The following is a 22,512-nucleotide window of genomic DNA, read 5'->3' as shown; positions in this document are numbered from 1 at the left end:
AGCCTCTCACGGGGCTAGGGCACTCCAAGTGAACACATTCGGAAAAAATGTACTCCCTTGGCTCGCTTAGACTGTCCACTAAACAGTTAAAGCCATTACCCAGAGAGAAAGCGGACAGAAGAAAAGCGATCACCTATGACAACAGCAGTGCTAGACTTGAAATGTTCCTATGTGATTGGCTTTTACCCATATGTTTTTAAAGAACTGTCATATATATTCACCTAAGAACTACCAGCCCATGAATGTCTGGTCATCTTTGATAAGCTTGAGCAGCCACCCTGATGTCTCTTGATGTGATTCAATTCCTTAGTCTTGTCTGCTAGGCTCACACACTGCTTCTCCCATGGGAAGCCGGCCTGGTGACCCTCTGTCTCTCCAGGACAGTTGAAGGCCCCCTACAAGGTTGTTCACCATGGCTGCACTAATGGCACCCACAGATGGAAGTGCTGAATAGCCAATGGCTGGACAAAAAGGAACTGGGATTTGCTGAGATCCCGTAGCTGGCAGAACTCCTCTGGTCCTTGAAGCACACACAGAACTCTATCCTCTGCCCAAAGGGAGTGGGTGGAACCCTTGACTCCTTTTCTTCAGCTAGGGACCCCCACATTCCCTCCCCTTAAAAGGATAGAAAGGGACCATAGCAGGTGCTGGCATCCCATCTATGCTCTGAGCCTCAGAGCAGTGGTTCTCAGCTTTCAGCTCTTCCTGCTGTATCAGAACACGGACTGCTGAGTCCCGCCCTCCAAGTCTGATTCAGTAGGTCTAGGTGGCATCCAACGACCTGCATTTGTAACAAGTTCCCAAGAGATGCTGCTGCTGGTTCAGGCATCATACTTTGAGAACCACCGGTTTCAAGGGGACATCAATGAGTTTGTTCTACCTCTGTTCCTAGAAGACTAATTTTTGGGAGACTGATAAATTTACTTTCAGAAAGAGACTCTTAAACATCTTCTGGGAAAACATGGCCATCTTATGTTCCCTCTTTTCATAGACATAGATGATGGCTATAGCGCACATTTCCCTAACCGAACGAAAAACATCACAAATCTAATGAATAATGGCAACTGTTCCACTATAAGGGTCTCAGTGCTGAAGAACAGCAGAGATGGGTGGGGACTGAGGCAAACTAGAAAACCCACCATCAGCATATGGTTGCCATGCGGGAACAGACTCAGTGTTGCCAAAGCTACCAATTTTTGCAAAAGAAGCTGGAAATCTGAATTTTTAATGTGAATCTGCTGATTTTCTAGATGTTGGCAACCAACTCAAAATATCTAGCTGAAAACATTTCATTCACGGGCAAAAAAATGAAAAAACAACAACCACAACCAAAAACCCCCCAAGTTTTGCTCTTGATTTTGCCCATTAGCCACCAGTGTGCAACTCCTGGTTTTAATTGTTGGGTATTTGCATAAGCAGTCATTTGAAGAGAGAGTTCCCTAGTTTTAAAGAACTGAATACCGCCATCCTAGACTGAATATATGAATTAGCACTTCTACCTCTTACATCGTTTTGCTAAGACCTTTAACTACCAACATCTCCTGGTGGGTACAGCTGGATGCCAGCTTCTGCAGTATCGATGCACACTTTCCAAGGGCTGCCAACGTGTGGCCAACTCCCTCTTCTTACCCCAGAGCTAGATGCCCCATCCCAGTAATCTTTCTTGAAAGAGAAGCACAGGAGAAGGTTTCTGGGGCAGAAGGGACCTTGGAAAACCTGTCCTACTCTGTCTATGGAAAAGTGGTACCCCATCAGCTGATGAGAAGGTTCAGAAGGGGAGGAGACGTGCGAGGAAGCTGAATGAAACAGCTTAAGCAGTGAGGCATATACCACCAGCTGGGGACAGGGGCAGAGACGGGGGTCTAGAGGCAAAGCCGTACACCAAGCAGCCTGAGAGATGAGCAGGGATTCTGGGGCCGAGGAGAAAGTGAGCCAGACACAGCAGCCTCGGGCAGGGCAGCCACACATCTGTGGGGTCTAAAGGTGAAATGACACCGTTGCCACAGTGAGCAGACTACCATGAGGTGGCAAGACTGAGCAGCTGGAAGCCAGCACCTTGGAACGCGCCAGGTGGGAAGGTTGGATTATCTCTCCTGGAGGAGTGCAGAATCCAAACCTTCAGGGCTCTGGGCCATGGGAAAGTGTGTTCTGAGGCTACTGGGAAAAGTGCAGGGTGAGCGGGGCAGTGGCTGCAAGAATCACAGGCGTCCTTCTCAATCGACCCACAGGGAGCAATCCTCCTGACCTCAGAACCTGGGAGGAGGGCTGCCACCTCCAGTCCCCAGACCTCAGGCTTCCCAGCTGGCCTGTTTGTCCCTGTCTGTGCTACAAGGGGTACCACATCAGCTCCTCAAAATGAGGCTTGCAGGGGGCTCTCCCCCACTGAGAACCCTTCTCCTCCCAGGCTTTCCTTGGAAAGGAAATCCACAGCCACCTGCAGGAAAGACTTCCAGTTCATTTGGTCACTGCTCAAGGCCAGCAGTTTTCATACTTTTTTTTTTTTGAAAGTGTGACCCACAGTAAAAAGCACATTTTACTTCACAACGCAATATACACACAAAGCAAAATGTTCACATCACAATAATCACCTTACCACATGCAATGCATGCTGGGATCTCCCATTTTGCATTTATGCTGGTTAACACAGATTACCTATATATATGGTGTGGCTCGTGACTCAACGTTCAAAAGCACTGCTTTACCGGGTCCGGATCTCCTTCATTAGACTCCCCTCCTTTACCTCCCTTTGTAAGAAACAAATTCCTATAAGGGAATCCTTCGCTCTACTTTTCTTGACCTACCCAGGCAGAGATGAATCTCCCAGGCCCTGCAGACTGTATACCACTCACAAGCACTGAGATAATCAATCAATTTTCTTTTGTTAAGAACAGGGTCCAAGCCTTTGGATACAATGCACTTAAAATATTTGTCAAATGATGCGATAGGAGAGGAAGCCTGAATGAAACTTTCAACACATGACAGTAAACTTGCACTGTGTTTCATAACACACTAAGAAACCCAATCTTCAGAGAACTCCTCTGTTGCTGGCGGTACCCTCGCGCTGCCACGGGGAACGGAGCTGTGTGGATGCCTTATGGTTTCCAAATGGCGCTGCCCTCAGACGCCATTGCCCCCAGTCGGGCCTGATAGGTTCACACAGGCCATGACTTGACTGTCCACAACATGTCAGGGGGAAAGATTCCCACACCTAGGACTTACGTGGGGAAATGGAGCCTCAGAAAAGTTGACAGAATTGTTACACAGGAAGTGGCTGAATCCACACGAATCCCAGCTTTCTAGACTCCGATTTCCATGCTCTTTCCAAAAGCCCAGATGGCTTTTAAGCCTGTTATATAAGCCTGTTCATTGCCCCCAACTTGCGACACCCTGAATGTGCCGCCTTCTTTGCAGCCCCTGTAACTCTGTCGTGTACACCCACAAGCTGCCCTGACCCAACGACAGAACGTGCACACACACAGCACACGTGCGTGAGCCAGGAGATCCCTTGTGGACCTAGTTCCCGTCCCTCTTTCTGCCGGACTTGCTGTGTGACATCTGGCAGAGCAGGGAACCTCTCTGGGCTTCTCCCTTATCTAGAGCCCAAGGGAGCTGAACCTGCTGATACCCAAGGTCCCTTCCAGGCTACTCCTGGGAATTCTACCCACAGCATCGGGAGGCATTTGGCCCGACAGGGACTGTCATACTCAGGAATGAAGAAAACACAAACCAGGAGATTAATATCCAGACCAGGGAACTGAGATAAGTCCAAGGAAACAAGAAAAACTTCACACTGGGCTTACCTCAGATACCACTCCTGCCTGAGTGGCCTGCTCTTCTTTCGAGAGCCTCGGGACCCCATGCAGCCCAGACTCACTGAAGAAATGAGGAGTGGGACGTGTGGGGAAACTGAAGTCCCCTAAAGCAGATCCAAGCCCCTGACCAGCAGGAGGCTGCCCAAGGAAGGGTTCCCTCCTGCAGGAGCGGCCGGCCTTCACTCCAATGAGCTCCGAGTACCTGCCCTGAAGATGACAGCACGGTCCCTGGTTCCAACTCACCTCAGCCCCGCAGTCCCTCCTCTTGCAAATCTGACACGCTGGTCATTTTCTGCCACCGTCTCCACATCCCCTGCTTCCCCGTGGCATCAGCTAATTCACTGTGCAAAGCAGCATTTATATATAGAAAGTTGCAGCCACGCAGGTTAGCATTAAAATAGAGACTTGATGTTGCCATGGCAACAAAACAAATGATATTCAAAATGAAAGAGAAGTATGCTGCAATCGGGAAAGCATGTCCACAGTCTTCCAGGGCAGCTGCGCCCCGTCCCCCTAGGGTGGGTGGGACAGCCTCCAGAGAAGGAACCTTCCCTTCCATGAACCTCCTCCTCCCCATTAAGTCACTGCTCTGGTTTCAGCTGTGGCCATGGCCCCCTGCACAAGTTCCTTCCTAAAGCCAACTCTTGCCTGGAGCAGACCTGAGGCCAAGACACTGAGGAAGTGTGACGATCTGGACCAGGTATGTCAATTTGCAAAAGCTCTATTCCGCCAGCCCCGAGGGGAAGCAGCCTGTGGCCCTGGTGCTATTACCAAGGGTGCTTCTGGAAACAAAGGTGGCTTCTATCACTGCCCACAATAGGCAAAGAGTCAAGAAGGCACCAGTAAGCTGGGTGACATTCTGCAGGCTGCTTGCTTCAACTCTCTGAGCCTCAACCTTAAAATAAGGGGGGAACAGGAGGAATGGAAAAGTAGCTTAGCGCCTTCCACCTCTGTAATTTTAGCATGTGCATCTTTTCTCCTCTGCCACCTCCTTTTCCTACTTTCCTCTTGTTTCTCTCATCCCTGGGCATAAGTCCTAGCCCTGCGGCATGTGCCATGATGTTGCTGGAGCCCCCAAGCCCACACAGCAGCTACTGCCCAGAATGTTTACAGCCTTCAGGTCAAAAGGTCTGGATTCCAGTGTTCAAGGAGCCACCAAGAGGCTGGAGGCCTTGGACAACTCTCTGAGCCTTTCTGAGACTCATTTACATGTCTTAGCATCAAGCATGATCTAGAACGACTAAAATTAAAAAGACTGACAACACCAAGTGCTGACAAGGATGCAGAGCAACGGGAACTCTCCCCAAGGCTGCTGGGAATGCAAAATGGGGCAGCCACTCTGGAGAGCAGTTTGGCAGTTTCCTATAAACATACACTTAGCATGACCCGGCGATCCCATCCTCTGTATTTACCCAAGAAAAAGGAAAACACATGTCCACAGAGCCTTATACACGAATGTTCAAAGAAGCTTTATTCCTCATAACCCCAAACTGGAAACCACCCAAACAATCATGAACAGGAACAAATGAACAAACAATGGTACATTCATACAATGGAATACTACTTACCAATAGAGAAAAAGGAATGAACAATTAATACGTGCAACAACCTCCATCCACCTCCATCCAACATATATTATGTTAAGAAGCCCATCTCAAAAGGTTACACAATATGATTCCATTTATACAATATTCTCAAAAAGACAAAACTGTACGCGTGGATGTCACATGAGGGGTTGGGGGGGCAGGTGTGAATACAGAGGGAAAGCATGAGACAGGATCTTGGAACTGTTCTATAGCTTGGTTGAGGTGACAATTACATAAATCTCTAATATGTGCTAAAATTCAAAGAACTGTACACCCCCAAAAGTCAATTTTACTGTATGACAATCTAAAAAATAAAATAAATGCTACTTTCACCTTGGAGGGGAAAAAAAAATCACAGATGATGACAGAATCTCCCCCATTGGATTAGTCCATCAAAAGGGGGACCTCACACATAAACTGTAAGCCCTGAGAACTATTAGTTATTAGTAGTACAAAAATGTTCTTTTTGTTCAAGACCAATGGTTCTCAACCTTGGACCAGACATATCAGCATCACCTGGGAGTTTGTTTGAAAGTACAAACTCTCAGGCCTCACTCCAGCCCTTCTGAATCAGGAACTCTGCAATAGGTTTGAACAAACCCTCCAGAGGACTGATTCTAATACATGTTGAAATTGGGGACCACTGTCCTCCAAATCCCAGTTAGATCTGGAGAGGCCAGCCCATCACGGAAGGATCTGGCCCTTTAATATCAAAAACCACAGACACAGGCAATGTCTTCCTCTATATCCTCCTTGTTCACTGACTTCCTTTTTCCTTCTTCTCTCCTGACCTCTGCCTTAGTCTGCCCCCAAACATGGCCAGCTATTGCCCTGCAGGGACGAGCCAAGGCCGAGACTCCATCTGACCACCCTGTGGCAGCCAGTGACATGGAAACCACCTGTTGTTTCAGCCAGGACATCTGGAACAAAGAGTCTTTGTGACCTAGGCTGGAGACCAGTAAGGGGCCCTCGGCTGCGCAAATCCATTCAGTCCTCTGACCCAGCCTGGCTCCTGGGTCAATACCAGAACCGACTGTGCCAGTCCACTTCCCCCTCTCACCTCCTGGAGCGCTTCTCGAATCCAATGGGAACCCCAGATTTGCCGCGATGAACCCTAGAATAGCTCAACTTCCTACTTGCCCCAGAACAACAACTTCAAAGCTGCTTTGCATGGTTTCTGGCTCTGAAGCCACACAGAGATGATGGATCACAAGGAAGAAATCAGAACCATATGGATTTCATATTCAGCAAAATAAACAGAATTACAGCATCGGGGTTGGGTCCAGAAACCAGGGGGCTGTGCGTTTGGCCCAGAGCCCAGGCTTGGTGGCCCCCAGTGTGGGCTGGGCTCCCAGCCTCTCCTCCCCACCCATGACTCCTACAAACAGTGCCAGCAGCGCCTGGCGTGTTGACCCTCCTTGCTGAGGTCTCTGCCTACAATGCTGCTTCGGCTGACATTTGTGTTTTATTGAGTTTTTATATTCTCTTTTATGGTGCAGTTGAAAATAGTTCAGCTTCTTTTCTAGTTTCATTCAAATATGCACAAGCACCGACAGGAATCCTGTGCCCTTAATGACAGTGTGACAGCTCCAGGAGCCTCTGGGAGGAGAGTGGGGAGTAGCAGCTGTGGCACCCATCCCCTTTTATACCCCTGGTTCCTTCTTCATAGAGCCAGCCACACAGGGTGTGCCCACTCCCACCCTGATTCTCATTACAGAACAGAGAAACTGTTTCCTTTCCCAGTTCCTAGACAAACAGTACGGCCTTGCACACAGCCAGTGCTCTGAACCAGGGGTGACTTTGCCCCACAGAGGACAAATGGAAATGTCTGGAGACATGTCCTGGTTGTCACAGTGGGTATGGGAGAGGTGAGCAGGTAAATCAGTTCCCTACTGCTGCTGTATCAAATTACCACAAACTCAGTGGCTTCAGACAACACAAAGTTATTATCTGGGAGTGCTCCAGTTCAGAAATAGGTCCCACTGAGCTAAAATCGAGGTGTCAGCAGGGCTGTGTTCCCTGTGGAGGCTCTAGAAGAGAATCTGTTTTCTTGTGTTCTTCAGCATCTAGAGGCTGCCTACATTCCTTGGCTTGTGGACCCTTCCTCCATCCTCAAAGCCAGCAACGGTGGGTTGAGTCCCCTTCACACTGCCATCTCTCTGGTTCTTTCTTCTATCTTCCTCTTCCACTTATGGGACTCTTGTGATTATATCGGGCCCACTGGATAGTCCAGGATAAGCTTCCCCTCGCTAAGGCATCTGATGTACAACCTTAATTCTATATGCAACCTCAATTCCCCCTTGACATGTAACCCAACTCACAGGTTTCAGGGGCGAGGACATGAATTCTTTTGGGGGTAGGGGTAGCCATTACTGTGCCTACCCTAGGGAACTACTGGCATCTGGTGACTAGAGGTCAGGGGTACTACTAAACATCCTATAACGCATAGGACCACCCGCCCACAACAAAGAATTATCCAGCCCCAAATGTCAATAGTGCCAAGGCTGAGAAACCCTGGTACAGACTAACACTGACAAGGTCTTTGGTGGTTCCTGGTGACACTGACTCTTGGTCCATTTCAACGGAGACGACAACTATAAGACTTTTGGAGATCACAGAAAAGAAGCTTTGACCCACAACGAAGGAGAAATTTTTTATTTATTTATTTATTTTTACCATTCTGTGAAATATTTTAAAGTAGATTCTATCACTGTTCTGGAATCATCCTCAAATGATTCTTTTTCAATACTCAGAAAATATACACAGATGCTAAAAACATGTAAAATGCATTTTGTGTATAGAAGACACATGAACACAATGAGCACAGATCACTTAAATGTCTTTATGTGAATAAGTTCAAATAACCGGCTACTTCTGCTTTGCTACTGGGTCGCTTTCTGGTCTCAGGAATCCCTGAATTAGCCAGCATAGCTGCTTACCTCCCCATTCCGTCTCCTCCCTCAGGAATGTTCAGTGACCACCAGCAGATGAACTTTCCTAAGGACCTGCAGCTCTCAGTCCCCACACCAGATGCCCTCTTGCCCCTCAGCTCCTTTGGGTACCCAAGAGAACCCTGAGCTCTGTGGGTGAGGTGTGCAGCAGCTGGGGCTGCCTGGGGGAGGAGATGGCTGCTCAGAAGGCCCTGTCCAGCCCTACTGATAGCAGGGGGCCATCCTACAAAAGATGGTCCCCAAGCAAAGGTCCGTCCACCCCGCCCTGTGGTCCCATTTACTGCCTGAGTTCCTCAGAGTGAGTCGAGAGGGGCAGCAGAGGGTGGCTCTGTGGTTTCACTGGGACTCCCCTGGAGCGACAAGCAGGCAGGGCCTGCTAACACCACTTTTTGTTATTCTGATAAAAGGAGTCCCAGCTCCTTCCCCCCTCCATTAAAATGATGAGCAGAGCTGCAGCGGCACCTAGCGCACCCACGCAAGTGTGTACATACGCACGCATGTGTCCCTGTGCCCTCAGCCCCAGGCAAGCCCCTGCTGTTCCACAATCAGTGCTGGGTACCGCGAGGAGCTTATTTAACTTCTCTGTTGCAATTATCCAGCATTTTCTGCCAAGGCCACATCTCTACTCCAAAGCATAGAAGCGATGGCTCTAGCGAAGCCCGGACAAGATGTCTGAGATACTTTAGGGCTTAGGACCACCTGTGTCTCGACGTTGCCTGCTGAGCACAGTGCCTTTGTTCACATGGCCGTGCCCCTAAGGTGTGCTAAACACCCTCCTGGAACCAGAAACGGCAGCAGCCAGCAAGACAGAAAGGCCCTGCCCACAGGGAGCTTACCTCCAATGAGGGGAAAATGGTAACGCCCCGCTCTAAACACTTACGTGCATTATCTCATTTAATATTCACACCAGTGTTGGAGGCAGGTAACCTTAAATTGTCTCCATTTCCAGAAAATTACAACCGCAGCAGTAAACACATATGTGACATTTATAATGTGCCTCATTATGCTCATCAGTTTTCGTACATTTACCCAGTCAGTTTTCACCACCCCTCTGTGAGGGAGGTTCTGTAATTATACTCATTACATGGGAAGAAACTGAGGTTCACACAGTTAGTAGCTGGGCCCAGGTGTGTGGGCGCATTTACAGCCAGTAAGTGGCAGCACTGGCAGTGGACCCCAGATGGTACTGAGGATTCGTCAGGGGGCCAAGCCCCAGGTCATGCCCTTAACAGTGACACAGAAGGAGGGCAGAGTTTGCACAGCTGGCTCCGGGCCTCCTACTGCATCACCTCTCCTTTAACCTGCTCACCGTGACAGCTTCCTGACCCACGCCCAGCACAGTTCAACAGCTGGTCATTATCCTTGGCCAACTGCGCCTTCGGACACCTGGGCCCAGGGCTCCCATTTACAAGGGGCAGACAAGGGGCAGAGGAAGGGCTTTTCTTCATGCAGCCACAGCAGTTCCTTTGTTGCTCTATGCCCTCAGTGAGTCACCTCCCTCTAAAGACAGATGCCAAAGAGAGCCCCATCGCAGGTGTGCTCACCTGACTTCCCTTTTCCATCTCCCAAACACAGCGCTCACCAGAAAGATGCTTTGATAATGGGATATTCAAACACAAGGGCCCAGCAGTGGCAGCTGGGCTGCAGCTTCTCGGCCCTCTCACTCATCCCTACCTCTGGGACTTCCTGAGTCAGCTGCTTCACGCTGTGTGGGGCTGCAGGTCTGGTTTTCACACTTGGGATTCTTGTGGCAGAGCAAAGGCCACAATAGTCAATGGCATCATCTGGCACTTCCAAGCACATCATGGGTGATACGGTGGCTTGCAAACCACCCTGGGCTCCAAAGGTGTTTTACCAGCCTCAGGAACCACTAGACTGGCAGTGAATATTATCTAATTGGGGAATGGGTGGGGGAGGATCTTTGCAGATATAATTAAACTAAAGATTTTGACATGGGGAGATTATCCTGGATTATCCAGCTGGGTCCTAAGCGCAGTCCCAAGGGTCCTGATAAAAGGGAGGCAGAGGGGGAATTTACTACACACAGATAGGAAGTATGACCAGGGAGGCAGAGACTGCAGTCATGCAGCCACAAGCCAAGGAATGCTGGCAGCCCCCAGGAGCTGGAAGATGCTTGTGGCAGCTGTCTGCTGCGTGTGCCTGCCCCACAGCCACAGGCTCCCCTGCTTCTGGTGAGAGTGCCCTGATTTTCCTTCAGGGAAGCATCTTTACCCCCACTCTCAGTCATCGTGGTTTGTGGGGCAGAAGGCCCCCACCTTTCCAACGAGCATAGTCCATCCTCCTAGCCATAGTGACTAGGTAAGGGATGAGCAGGTGACCCAGATCAGTCATCTGAGGCTCCATCCTTGGACTCTGGTTGGAATTATGGGGGAAAGGAAGTCGTATTATGCAAGCCTGAAGCTGCTGACACCTTACAGGGCAAACCTCCCTAAGAATGGAGCCAATGCAGAAGAAAGGGGGCTGGTGAGGAACAGAGGGAGGAAGGCAAAGAGACACATCACACTATGATGACACTGTGAAACCCCTGGATCAAACCATGTCTGACGCTGACACCTGAGAATGTTTCAGTTACACCAACCTCTCAATTCCTTTTTTGTTTGAAGCCAGCTTGAGCGGGATTTCTGTAACATGCATTAGAAAGAGTCCTAGTGGTCCCTTCCTAAAGGCCAGGGTATAATACCAATGGCAAAAAAAGCCTAAAGGACATAAAGTAGAGGCTGGAGAGTCAGCCCCTGTCTTCAGCCTGCCGGTAAGCTCCTCTCCCGAAGATATCTGCATTTCCAAACACCCCCCGTATTAGTTTCCTATGGCCACTGACAAAAGTTACCACAAACTTGGTGGCATAAAACAACAGAAACACCTTCTCTTACAGTTCTGGAAGCCAGAAATCCAAGATCTGTATCACTGAACTGAAATCAAGGTGTTGGCAAGGCCACGTTCCCTCTGGAGGGTGTAGGGGAGAATAGGGTCCTTGTCTCGTCCAGCTCCTGGGGGCTGCCAGCACGCCTTATATGTGGCTGTGTGACTCGTCTCTGCCTCCCTGATCACACCCCTTGTCTTCTGTGTGTAGTAAAATCTCCCTCTGCCTCCCTTTTATAAGGACACTTGGAATGTATTTAGGACCCAGCTGGAAAATCCAGGACACTCTCATCCCAAAATCCATAATTTAATCATATCTGCAAAGACCCCTTTTCCAAAGAAGATAATATTCTGGCCAAGTCAGACCATTACGTGGATGTAGATGAGACATGTCACTGTTTCTTCCTCCAATTGTTAGGCAAAATGGTTCCTGGTGCTTGGCATGACGTACGCCATCTTAAAAGGCAAGTTGTTCTCAGTGACAGCCAGTTCACCCTGGGAGGGATGGGTCCTTATTGCCTGAAAGGAATGTTCTTCTGTATATAAGTAGGCTGATTTAGTTGTTTATTGCTTTGGAATATATAGCTTTTAACAAGCACATGCCACCAGCTACAAGCCACCTATATTCCTGGAGGCTATATATATCAAGCCCCCGTGCCCCTTTCTGTTCAAAGATCTACCATCTTGCTGCCACCCAAGACTCTGCTTCTGTCCGTAAGTTCCCTTAACAAATTCCGTTTAATTTTGGAGTTGTCAGTCTCTTTCTTAGGCCTTCCAGCCACATCCTCTTTCAGAGATCGGGTCCAGTATACCTCAGGAAAGTTTTCTAATACCAGTGCCCTGCAAAGTCTGGTTGGCTGGGGCTCCACAGAATCACAGGGACCAACCAGGCAGTTTGCATGGCACTGCGAGAAGAAATAACAGGAGTGTCGGAAAAATGGGCTCAGAGTAGGAAATACACAAGAGAGCAGCGTGCCAAGCACAGCTGAGCAGGGCTGGCAGCCCCAGCAGGAGGTCTGCTCAGGGATATTTGTGGAGCTGGAGTCAGGGGCCTGTCTGTCTGCTTGGGGGGTAAAATGCAACTTGATCTCAGAGTAAGATGAGAATGATTAGAATACCTCCCCACATTACCCCAAGTGACCAGGAGAGCTGTGAGGTAGGGTAGGGTGGAGAGGCACCCTCTGTACTGGAAGGAAAGGGACGGGGACAGGGGATTGAGGGAGAGCCTGAGAGGATGACAGGAAGCCAGGTCCAGCTGAGACTTTCTTACAACGCAGCTGATTCTGACCTGCAGCTACTGTAAAGGGGGCTCAGGGGTGGTCCACGCCAGAGGCATGGGAGAGAAGGAAGGTGAAGGGCCACCAGCTGGAGGTAACTAGAACCTGCCGAGGCAGGTGCTCACCTGTGCAGGGGCACAGGCGGTATTCCCCAACCCCCACCATTGGGAGAACAGCGGCTGGCCATGCCTACCAGGGTGTCAAGGTGGACCTGGATCCAAGTTGGGTGACTGCAGCTGCCACCCCCACAGAGGACTCATGCAGCTAGGAGAAAGTCCCTCCTCTCTGACCACATCCCCAAGCCACACGTCTGCTACGGGGAAGTGCTGTGTCAGCACATGCACAAATAGCTCTAGGGAAACATCGTGAGCAAAACCGGACTTCTAAGCTTCCGGTGTGGTCTGCAGAGCTGGACCATGAAGCAATGCAGTACACTGGGGTTTCCCAAAGCACAGAGGTTCTCTCACAGCGTGAGCAGCACCAAATGATCCCGGAGGTGGTATACGCGAAAGCCCTAAGAACCTCATTTAAAAATAGTTACGTATTTATTTTAAGGTCTATTAGGAAAGACCATGTAACTAGTATATAAAGCCTGTAATGTCGTGTTCATTCTGCAAGGTGGCCTTGACCTGCTTTGACTGGCTGCTCGGGGGTCACTGAATATTGGAGTCAGAAGGGACCATTTCTAGGTCATCAAGTCTTACAGTGTAGTGGTGAAGAGGAAGGAAGGACCAGGGAGCCAGACTACCTGGGTTCAAATCCAGCTCTGCCTGGGCAGAGCTCTCCAAACTCTTTGGACACATTGGGATTCCTGTGACCATGGAAATAATAATAAATAATAATGCCTCTTACAAGGATTAAATGAGTTAATATACAGAAAGTATTTAAAATTGGCCTGCACTTGCTTACACTGCTGGCGAAGTGACAGCTTCTTCTCCCATGGCAGAGTTTGCCATCCTTTATAAAATGTGATGAAATCTAGGTAATTCCAAGCCTCTAGCCCATGTCAGTGGAGTCTCCTCTGCCTCCTCTTTCATCTCAACTCCCTTCACTCCTCGGAACAGATAAGTGCCCCACCTCTCTCAGCTTACCTCTGTGCTACCTCCCCTCACCCCCACGGGCCTGGGGGCATCAGACAAAAAGGCCAGTAGGAGGCTAAATACCTCCCTGGAGACCCACACTGAACCCAGGGCACTGTCTGCCGATATGACCCTCTAACCATGATGGTTCTTTGAGACACTTTGCATGCCCGGTCCTACCCTAGTTCCAGGTGGCTGTGATCAGAAATAAGAAACTATCTCCTGATGTCTGAAAAGAGATCCAAAGTAGTAGACATTGATTTTGTCACTGAGCTGGATCCCTCGGAGGGCAGTTGATACCAACATTCCTTAATCTTGACATTGACCCCTGGGGTGTGGTCACATCACATTTTGTAAAGAGCCTGGGGGTGGTGTTTCTGACACTATTGATGCCAGACCAATGGACATCACCATGATCACTTCTCCAAGAACTAGTTTGGGGCTGTAATTTAGAGATTTAGCACGAGTCACAGCTGAGGCGGAGGCTGCACAAAAAACACCCACTTGTGCCTCCCTAAGCTCTTAATCTATTTTGTGAGACGCTCAGTGAGATCACACCAGAACCCTTAAGAGGGGGCCACTCCCCATCTGTACTTGACAGGCTAGCTCTTCCCAGAAGCAGCCTCAGCCCTCTAACCCTCCTTCCCTCAGTCTGACACTAGGAGACCTTTCGCTCAAAGGGCTGACAGAGCCCTGCGTCTCCGCTGAGCTGAAGGCAGAGAGAGACCTGGCTCCTATTCCCAGGATCACCCCTGCATTTGGTGATTCACTAGGAAAAGTCCCAGGACTCAACATGTAATCCTGCTTAAGGCCATGATTTATTACAGCAAAAGGAAACAAAGCAAAATCAATAATGGGAAAAGGTGCCTGGGCGAGGTTCTGAAGAAACCGGGTATAAGCTTCCAGCAGTCCTCTCCCAGTGCAGTCACGCAGGACAAGCTTGATTCCTCCAGCAATGAGCGGTGACACAGGTAAGAAGTGTCGTCTACCAGGGAAGCTCAGGGACTCAGTGCCCAGGGCTTTCACTGGGCGCTGGTCCTGTAGGCACCCTCTGCCTACATGTACCCAAACTGCAGACCCCAAAAGGAAAGCGAGTGTTCACTATAAACATTATTATTTGTATGAACAGTTTAACCTTATCATTTAGGGAATGGTGGGAACCCTCCCTAAATTCAAGTTCCCAGACGCCAGCCAAGGGCCAATAGTGCAAGCAAGGCTTTGTAAGGGGAGCGCTCTCAGGCCTTCTGTGTTCACTGGTTCTGCACACTGGCTATAGAACGTGCATTAGACGGGACCTCCCCTGCTGTCCGGCCCATTCGGCAGCAGATTCCTCCCACCAAATCCTAGACAGGTGACAAGGCTCTAGAACACTTGTGCTGACAGGGAGCTCACTCCCTGACAAAGTATGCTAGTCCACCGCTGGCCTGTGCTCACTGTCAGCACTTTTTCCCCAGGAAGACCAGCTTCCGAGTGTAGAATATCAAGCTGAAATACTTCATATAATAACAACCACCACTTACTATTACTCTGTGTCAGACATTTGGCCAAGCACATGACATACATTTAATTTAATATTAAATGAATATTAATATTGATGCTCATTTAATATTATTCACGACTTACGGTGGAGTCAAATATGGCTTCGAGGTGTGAAATGACTTGCCCATGGTCCCCCTGTTAATGAGTTTGAACTCTGGCCTATTTGACCTTTAACCTCTATACCCACCTTTTCCTGGGAGCCTGTCTTTCACTGACCACTCAACGTAATATCATACTACTTGTTCTCTTGTTTACTTAGTATTTTTTGTTGACTCACTTTTTCACTTAAAGAAAAAAACCAACACCCTTATTTCTCAGAAAATGTTACAGTATTCTCTGAATGGAAAACTAGTAACATTTGCCAGAAATATAAGGTGAGCACAAAAATAACCACAATGAAAACCAAACAACTTTATTCAATCCTAGCTGGATACCACAACCCACTGAGGCCCGTTCTCACCCAGCACTACCCAGCACCACTGGAAACTTTCTGCTTAACAGAACGAGAAGCATTACATAAAACTGCAAAAGGAAAACCTTTCTCCCTTTCGTGACTCCTTGGTACTGAAAACCTTGCCCATACATCCTCTAAACCTATCTTTGCATTGTCTCTTGGGAACTGCTACACTGTACCATCTGCACAACACAGACCTGCCCCATCTGGCTCACTAATCAGGCAGCAGGGAAGCAGGGGTTCCCATTTCCTATGTACTCCATGCCCCATCCCGTACCCTGAGGCGTGTTCCAGCTCCTTCCTCCCTCTTCGCTCTCATTTGTTCCCCAGACTCAGCAGCCATCAGCCTTCATGAGCTGTCTCTACGGCCCCCAGCCTGTACTTCATTCCTACTCTCTGCTTCCATAGGTTCCACTCAGCTGGCCAGGCTACTGGCCTGACCTTCAAGAGAAAAAAAAATACCAACAAAGACGTCATCCCTTCAGCCCAGTTCCAAAACCAAGAGGAGGCCAGGGAGAGAGGGCCAGAAGCTCTCTCATGGGCATGTCATAATCTAGAAAGTGGGGGTGGGTATGGGGGCGCTGAGGGCATACAGAAGTCAGAAAGTGCCAGTTCTTTAAAACTGGGGTCTACGTTCCAAATTCCCATTTCCCCATCCTACCCAACACCACAGACCCCTCCAGTCTGGCCCAACCACAGGCTCTGAGAAGTCACCTAATCAGAGTCAGAGGGTCGTACTCAAAGGCCATTTGGTGGGGTATTCCTGAGCAACAGGCCAGAAGGTCACCAAGAAATCTAAGTAGAGAAAGGCAGGGGGGTAGCTGAGGGCTTGGGTTTATGAGGCAAACAGACCCAGGTTCGAGTCGTGACTCTACCATCCCCTTGGCCAAGTGACTTTTCACTTGAGAAACGGGACCCAAAATAATACATACCCCATAGGGTTGTTACGGGATAATACAAGTCACCCAGGGTCTGTGCTCAGTAACCTATTGTTACAGAGCTGGGCTATAAGTCTGGGACCAAGAGCAAGAATAGGAAAAGGGTGGAAGACAGGGTATATGAAGGCCAGCTCATGCACCCTCGTGTGCAGAGCACTGCCAGACAGGTGGAACCAGCCCAACTGGAGTTCGTGTCAGAGAACGAGGGACCCAATATATAGACCAGTGGCCACAAACTGGACCGTGGGCTGAATCCAGCCCCCTTGCTTTGCTTGGCCCACAGACATTTGAAAAATGTTTGACTTAATTTGCTACATATAAAAACCAGGCAATTTCCCGTGGAAAAACATAAAAATTTCAATTGTTTCTTATAAAATCAAGGTTACATACTGAAGTTCCCATTGAGGGGATGAGAAGGAACGCTGCCACCTTCCCCCACCATTCTCTAATACAGTGGTTTTCAACGCTGGCTGCCCCTGACAATCACCAGGGAACTTTCAAATCACCCTAATGCCCAGGAATCCCCCGACCCATTAAACAGGATATCTGAGGAGGGACCTGGACCTCAGCGGCCTTTTGAACTTGCGAGGTAATTCTAATGTGCAGCCAGCAGGGCTGAACTGATGTCTGCATTGCCCTAAGGAAAACACCTCCAACTGCCTCACAAGTACTGTTACCTGCCTGGCCCAGAAACTCTGTTCCAACAGCTTGTTCAGCCAAAGTCAGAAATAAGGAAAGGCTGGAGCCACAGGACACAAAACCAGCACAGACCCCTGCCAGCAGCCCCTGCTTTAAACAGAGTCCATTCCACAGCCTTTCCGGAGATGATGAGAGCTCGCGAGGCCCCCCTGGCCTTCTCTCGGGGCTGCATCACCTCTCCTCTTCCTAGGAAAAGGAAAAGGACACAGCTTACTGCGGTCCAGGAGTGTGCTGGAGAAGCACTTAGGCAGGCTTCCCCGGCCCGAGGTCTCGGAACAGCCCTGAAAGGCATTCAAGTTTCAGATTTTCCTGCTGTGTAAGAGGTTCCTCTGGCTTAAAATATATTTTCTGTAAAACCCTGGAGCCAGACCACGCCCAGAGCAACCCCAGGTTCCATCACTTACTGACAGAATGATCCTTCTGTTTACAAGCCTACCCTCCGCAGCAATCGAGAGGAACATAAGGAAAAGAATAGAATGGACCACTTGCCAGCACAATTTCAAGATGTGACGGGGGAGCTGGGCAAAGAGGTGTGGGGATGAGCCGGTGCCTGTGGCCTGTCCGGCCTCAGGACTGGTGCATTAGTGATGTATCTGCACTTTGGGACACTGCCCACTGGATTTGTGCCATTTGTCTAAAAATGGGCGCTAAAAATTAAGAAAAACGTGGGTGTCAGGATGTCATCGCTCTCCAGCCTGTGTCATAATTCCAAGTGTGCAGAGCGAGGCTGCCTCTGTCTTGCCCAGGGCAGGCAACACAACGGAGACCGAAGAGGATGCCTCCCCTCCTGGGGACCAGAGTGACAGCAAGGTGAATGCTTGTAGGAACAAGGCAAGGAAATGAGATTTTGATTGCACAGACAGAGTGTGGCGGGGCCAGAGAACAGCGACAAGCAACATGTGATTCACAAAGACAAGGGTTTCCCAGTGTGCGTGCAACAGGTTCCAACAGGCCGCATGGCTCAGCCTGAGAAACAGGAAAATGAGGAAGAGTGTGATCACTGTGTGTAGGGAGCTTGGAGAACTCATGCCACCCCAGAGGCCCTGTGCAGAACTTGGGATGGGCCTGTTGCTGTCACGCAGTTTGAGGCCAAGGGGTACCCCTCCCCGGCCAGCATGGGCTTGGGTCTTTCACATTCACTGGTAACGATCCTGGAAATTAGAACAGTTTCCATTTGAGCCTATTCTCCAAGTACAGGGCCACTTTTTTATTGTCCCCAAAGCATCTGGGGAGAGCCTCAGTGTCAGTGACAGCCTAAAGCCTGATTACATACAGCATGGTCCATGGACGAGCAGTACTGAGCTTGTTAGAAACGTAGCATCCAGGCCCCGCCCCAGACCTCCTGCATCCGAATCTCCGTGCTGATAAGCGCCCTGGTGAATTGTGCCGAGTGTTACGTGCTTGAGAAGCACTCACTTGCAGTATAAAGGCTATTTTACCTGCTCAAGGTAAATCTCAGGGCACTACCGTGTACTCATCAGCTCTTAACAGTTACAAAGGCAGTTCGGGAATTTATAGGCAGTTTCAGTTTCGGCAGCTCCACTGACTCTTTTCTCCAGTTGAATCCAAGGCTGCAGGTACTTCCTCAGTTCCCTAACTCATGCATCATCAACCAAGGCCATCACAGATTAAAATGTCTCCCCAAAGCCACTGAAATTGATAAGAGTAACGTTTCAGGATTTATTTGCCCATCTGTTCATTTATTTATTTACTTGTTCGTTACGCATTCAAACATTTTTTGGGTATCTGCTATATGTCAGGCAGAGAAATGACCCAAGCCCAGTCCCGGGAAGAATTTGCCTCCTGTAAGAAAGATAGTAGACAGGCAGTCACAGTGCAGAGTGAAGAACGTGTGTACTGCTAAGGGAATAAAACGGGGGGGTCCATTCAGGAAGCCCTCTTTGGAGGAGGTGCTGCCTAAAACGCACCATCATGACATCCTTTCATTTTATCAGGCTTTTCTCTTTGTTTTTACTGCTCCCTCCTGTCTTGCTTTCTATTGGATTGATTGCATTTTCTTTATTCTCCCTCCCACCCCCCACAAACTTAGCATTTATAGGGTCTACGTCGACTACTTAGTTGGTTACACTGACACTTTTACCATGGACACTTGAGTTCAAGCATAAAGTTAATCAATAGCTCTTTTCTCCTTCTGAATAATACAAAATGCTGGAAAGCTCTGACTTCGATCTCCTCCCTCCTACCTTCGAGGTGTTGGTACAGCATGAATCAGCTGAAGGTGCTATTTTTCCACAAGTCTTGGAAACACCTGGTTATTTGCTATCTCCTGTCACTGATCATTTTCCCCAAAAATAAAATATTCCAAATTGACTCAAGAAGAAATAGAAAACTTGAATAGATCTATAACCTTCAAAAAAATTGATCCAATAGCCTAAAATCAATCTGAAAAAAACTATAATGGGTCTATGAGGTTTAATTGGCAAGTTTTCTCAAACCTTGAAGGAAAGGATAACACTTATACAATCTATTCCAGAAACAGAGAGAACACTCAGTTCTTTTTAAAATACCCTGATACTGACCTTCAAAGAAAAACAATATAAGAAAAATTTTAAAGCCTACCTCCTAACCTCACAGGGCATAGGTGTAAAAATCCTAAATACACATTAGCAAATCCAGATATTAAACCATCAGAAAACTCATTCATTAAACCACCACATTAAAAGATCATAAGAGGGGGCGGCCGGATGGCTCAGTTGGTTACAGCACGAGCTCTTAACGACAACGTTGCCGGTTCAATTCCCGTGTGGGATGGTGGACTGCACCCCTTGCAACTAAGATTGAAAACAGTCACTGGACATGGAGCTGAGCTGCACCCTCCACAACTAGATTGAAGGGCAACGACTTGGAGCTGATGGGCCCTGGAGAAACACACTGTTCCCCAATATGCCCCAATTTTTAAAAAATTAATTATTAAAAAAATGATTGTAAGAAAAAAAATAGGATAATCTAGATGCAGAAACAGCATCTGACAAAAACCAGCATCGATTTGTGACTAAAACTTGAAAACTAGGACTAGTACATAATTTTCTTAGTCTGATAAATATTAACTATCAAAAATTAGAATAAACTTCATACTGAATGGAAAACACTGGAAGTTTTTCACTTAAAATCAGAACTAAAACAAGGTTATTCATGACCACTGTTTGTTTTCAACACTGTCCTAAAGATCCCACACCGCAGTCAAGAAATAAAACTATAAGGATTGCAAAGAAAGAAACTGCTGACATCTTCATATATCTACCAAAAAAATCCAAGAAATTCTATAAACTATCAGAATAAATAAGACAGTTCAAGATCTATTTATAAAAAGAGCAGTATTCCTAAATATCATCAACAATAACAAAATCTATTTACGGTTAAAATGGATGACTAAGAATAGGTTGTTTATCTCCATGCTTTCCTGAAATCCTATTCAAAATGACTGGAAAGAAAAAAAATAGGTATGAAGCCACAAAGAGGTAAAAAGAAAAGAAAAAAGAAAGAAAAGAAAAGAAAAAAGGGGGAAAAAAAGAAAGAAGAACTGACAATAAATGAGACATAGCCACAAAATTTTGGACAATGGAAAACAAACGGATAAATGGTAATGACTTAGCATAGAGGAAAAAACTGAGTCTTTATACCTTCAGAGGGATATATCAATAAAAAACTAGCCCATTTACAAGGCAGTACATAGGAGCGGCCCAGGAAGACTCACAGGCACAGGATAGCTACAAAATGGACATTTAAAAAGGAGGCAAGGGATTGCTTCTTAGATCATTCTCTACCCTTGGCCTCTAAGTGATTCCCCCTACCCCTCAAGGCAGGAAGTGTCAGACCAACTCTCTAGGGAAACAAGTTCAGAGCTCCTGGACTCAGAGACACCTAGAGGACAGGGTGACAAGTCTTCATGAAAATGGGGCAATTAGGCAAAGGATTACATACTGCAAGTTTAAGATCAGACCCACTTCCTTCCCAGCAAGTTAATAAAGGGGTGCTCCAACAAAACAAGGGAGAAAACCAACAAAGAGGAAAATGTGAGATCCAAGAAATGGCCAAAAGCAGAAGAGAAGGAAAGTAACGGGATGATGGTAAAGGAAGATCCCAAGATGACAACTGACCATCAACTGGAAGAGAGACAGACCAAACCAGAGCAAATATATTCTCCTATTGCCAGTGAAAAAAACCCCAGCCCTGATAGATTACTTCATGTGTTGACAGTATTCAGGGGAACTTTACAGGTCTGGTGAAGAGTCTGGGGGAAGAACTGGTACCAGAGACAAACAACACCGGCAAATTAAAAACAACTGTTTTTGTTTTTATTTATTTCCACTTTTTTTAATTAACTAGGGAAAATAAAAAATTGCCTTACCAAAGAAGAAGAAACCAATAAATAGCTCAGCTGTAATTAATTTACACAGGCATACTCATGTAAACCCCAGACTCTGATATAACCCAACCTCATGGTGTCACTATTTTGGGAGGTGAGGAAAGGGGGGATGGAGGGGTAGAATGATGGCAGGTCATCCAGGTCTAACTTTCTATAATAAGTTCAGTAGGCAATGTGTGATGCTGGGAGGTGGGTGGGGGATAGGAAATAACAGTATAACTATATTATTTACAAAAATGAGGATAGAGCCCTAGAGTTAAAAGTGGTGACCTTTAAGGAGAAGGATTTGGGGATGGAGTAAGGTAGGGGAATGCACTACTTTTTAAAATTCTATTACTTTGATAAAAAATAACATCTAATTTAAAAAGAAAAAAATTAAAGGTGCCATTCACAAGAGCGACAAAACCGTAAGTTTGCTATGAGTAAATGTAACTGAAGAGTACAAGACCTGTATGAAGAAAAGTATGAAACTGTACTGAGAGAGACTAAAGACCTAAATAAATGGGCAGATACAATTTGTTTCCAGATGGGAGGCTCTACACCACTAAAGAGCCTTTTCTCTCCAAATTAATCTCAAAATGCAGTGCCGTTCCAACAAAATCCTGATAAAGTTGTTCACAGAATTCAAACAGCTGATCAAGAATTCACACAAAATAGTAAAGGGCCATGAACAGCCAAGGCAAGTTTGAGAAAGAATGAGGACTTTTCTCGTCAGAGAGTAGGACTTCTAATAAAGTTATAACAATTAAAATAGCAGATGAATAGACCAATGAAATAGAAGAGCCCAGAAAGAAACCACATATGTATGAAAACATTCGATGACAAAGAGGTCTATCAAATCAGTGAAGAGAGGATAGATTTTTAACAAAATAAACAGCAATGGGATGATGGGTGACTTACAAAAAAAAGT

General features: G+C 47.5%; 1 protein-coding gene across 6 annotated transcripts in view; it reads right to left on the bottom strand.

The window, feature by feature from the left end:
- GAS7 (growth arrest specific 7) overlaps window positions 1–22,512 on the bottom strand; it is a 209,415-nt gene that overhangs the window by 109,182 nt on the left and 77,721 nt on the right. For 2 of the 6 annotated variants that reach the window (XM_074320748.1, XM_019755230.2), the window contains exon 1: window positions 4,056–4,212. The exons of 2 other annotated variants lie outside the window; for them this stretch is intronic. Coding sequence is in view for 1 of the 4 variants with exons in the window: in XM_074320744.1 (XP_074176845.1) it covers window positions 3,801–3,859 (59 nt within the window). In the remaining 3 variants the exon portion in view is untranslated. Of the gene's footprint in view, window positions 1–3,800; window positions 3,954–4,055; window positions 4,213–22,512 lie in introns of those variants that run through there. 2 more of the 6 variants (XM_074320744.1, XM_074320746.1) reach the window with 2 other exon arrangements.

This window comes from Rhinolophus sinicus, linkage group LG15, assembly GCF_036562045.2.
Source record: "Rhinolophus sinicus isolate RSC01 linkage group LG15, ASM3656204v1, whole genome shotgun sequence".
NCBI lineage: Eukaryota > Metazoa > Chordata > Mammalia > Chiroptera > Rhinolophidae > Rhinolophus > Rhinolophus sinicus.
The sequence above is the reverse complement of the archived record's forward strand: the minus strand, read 5'-3'. Positions and strand labels throughout refer to the sequence as shown.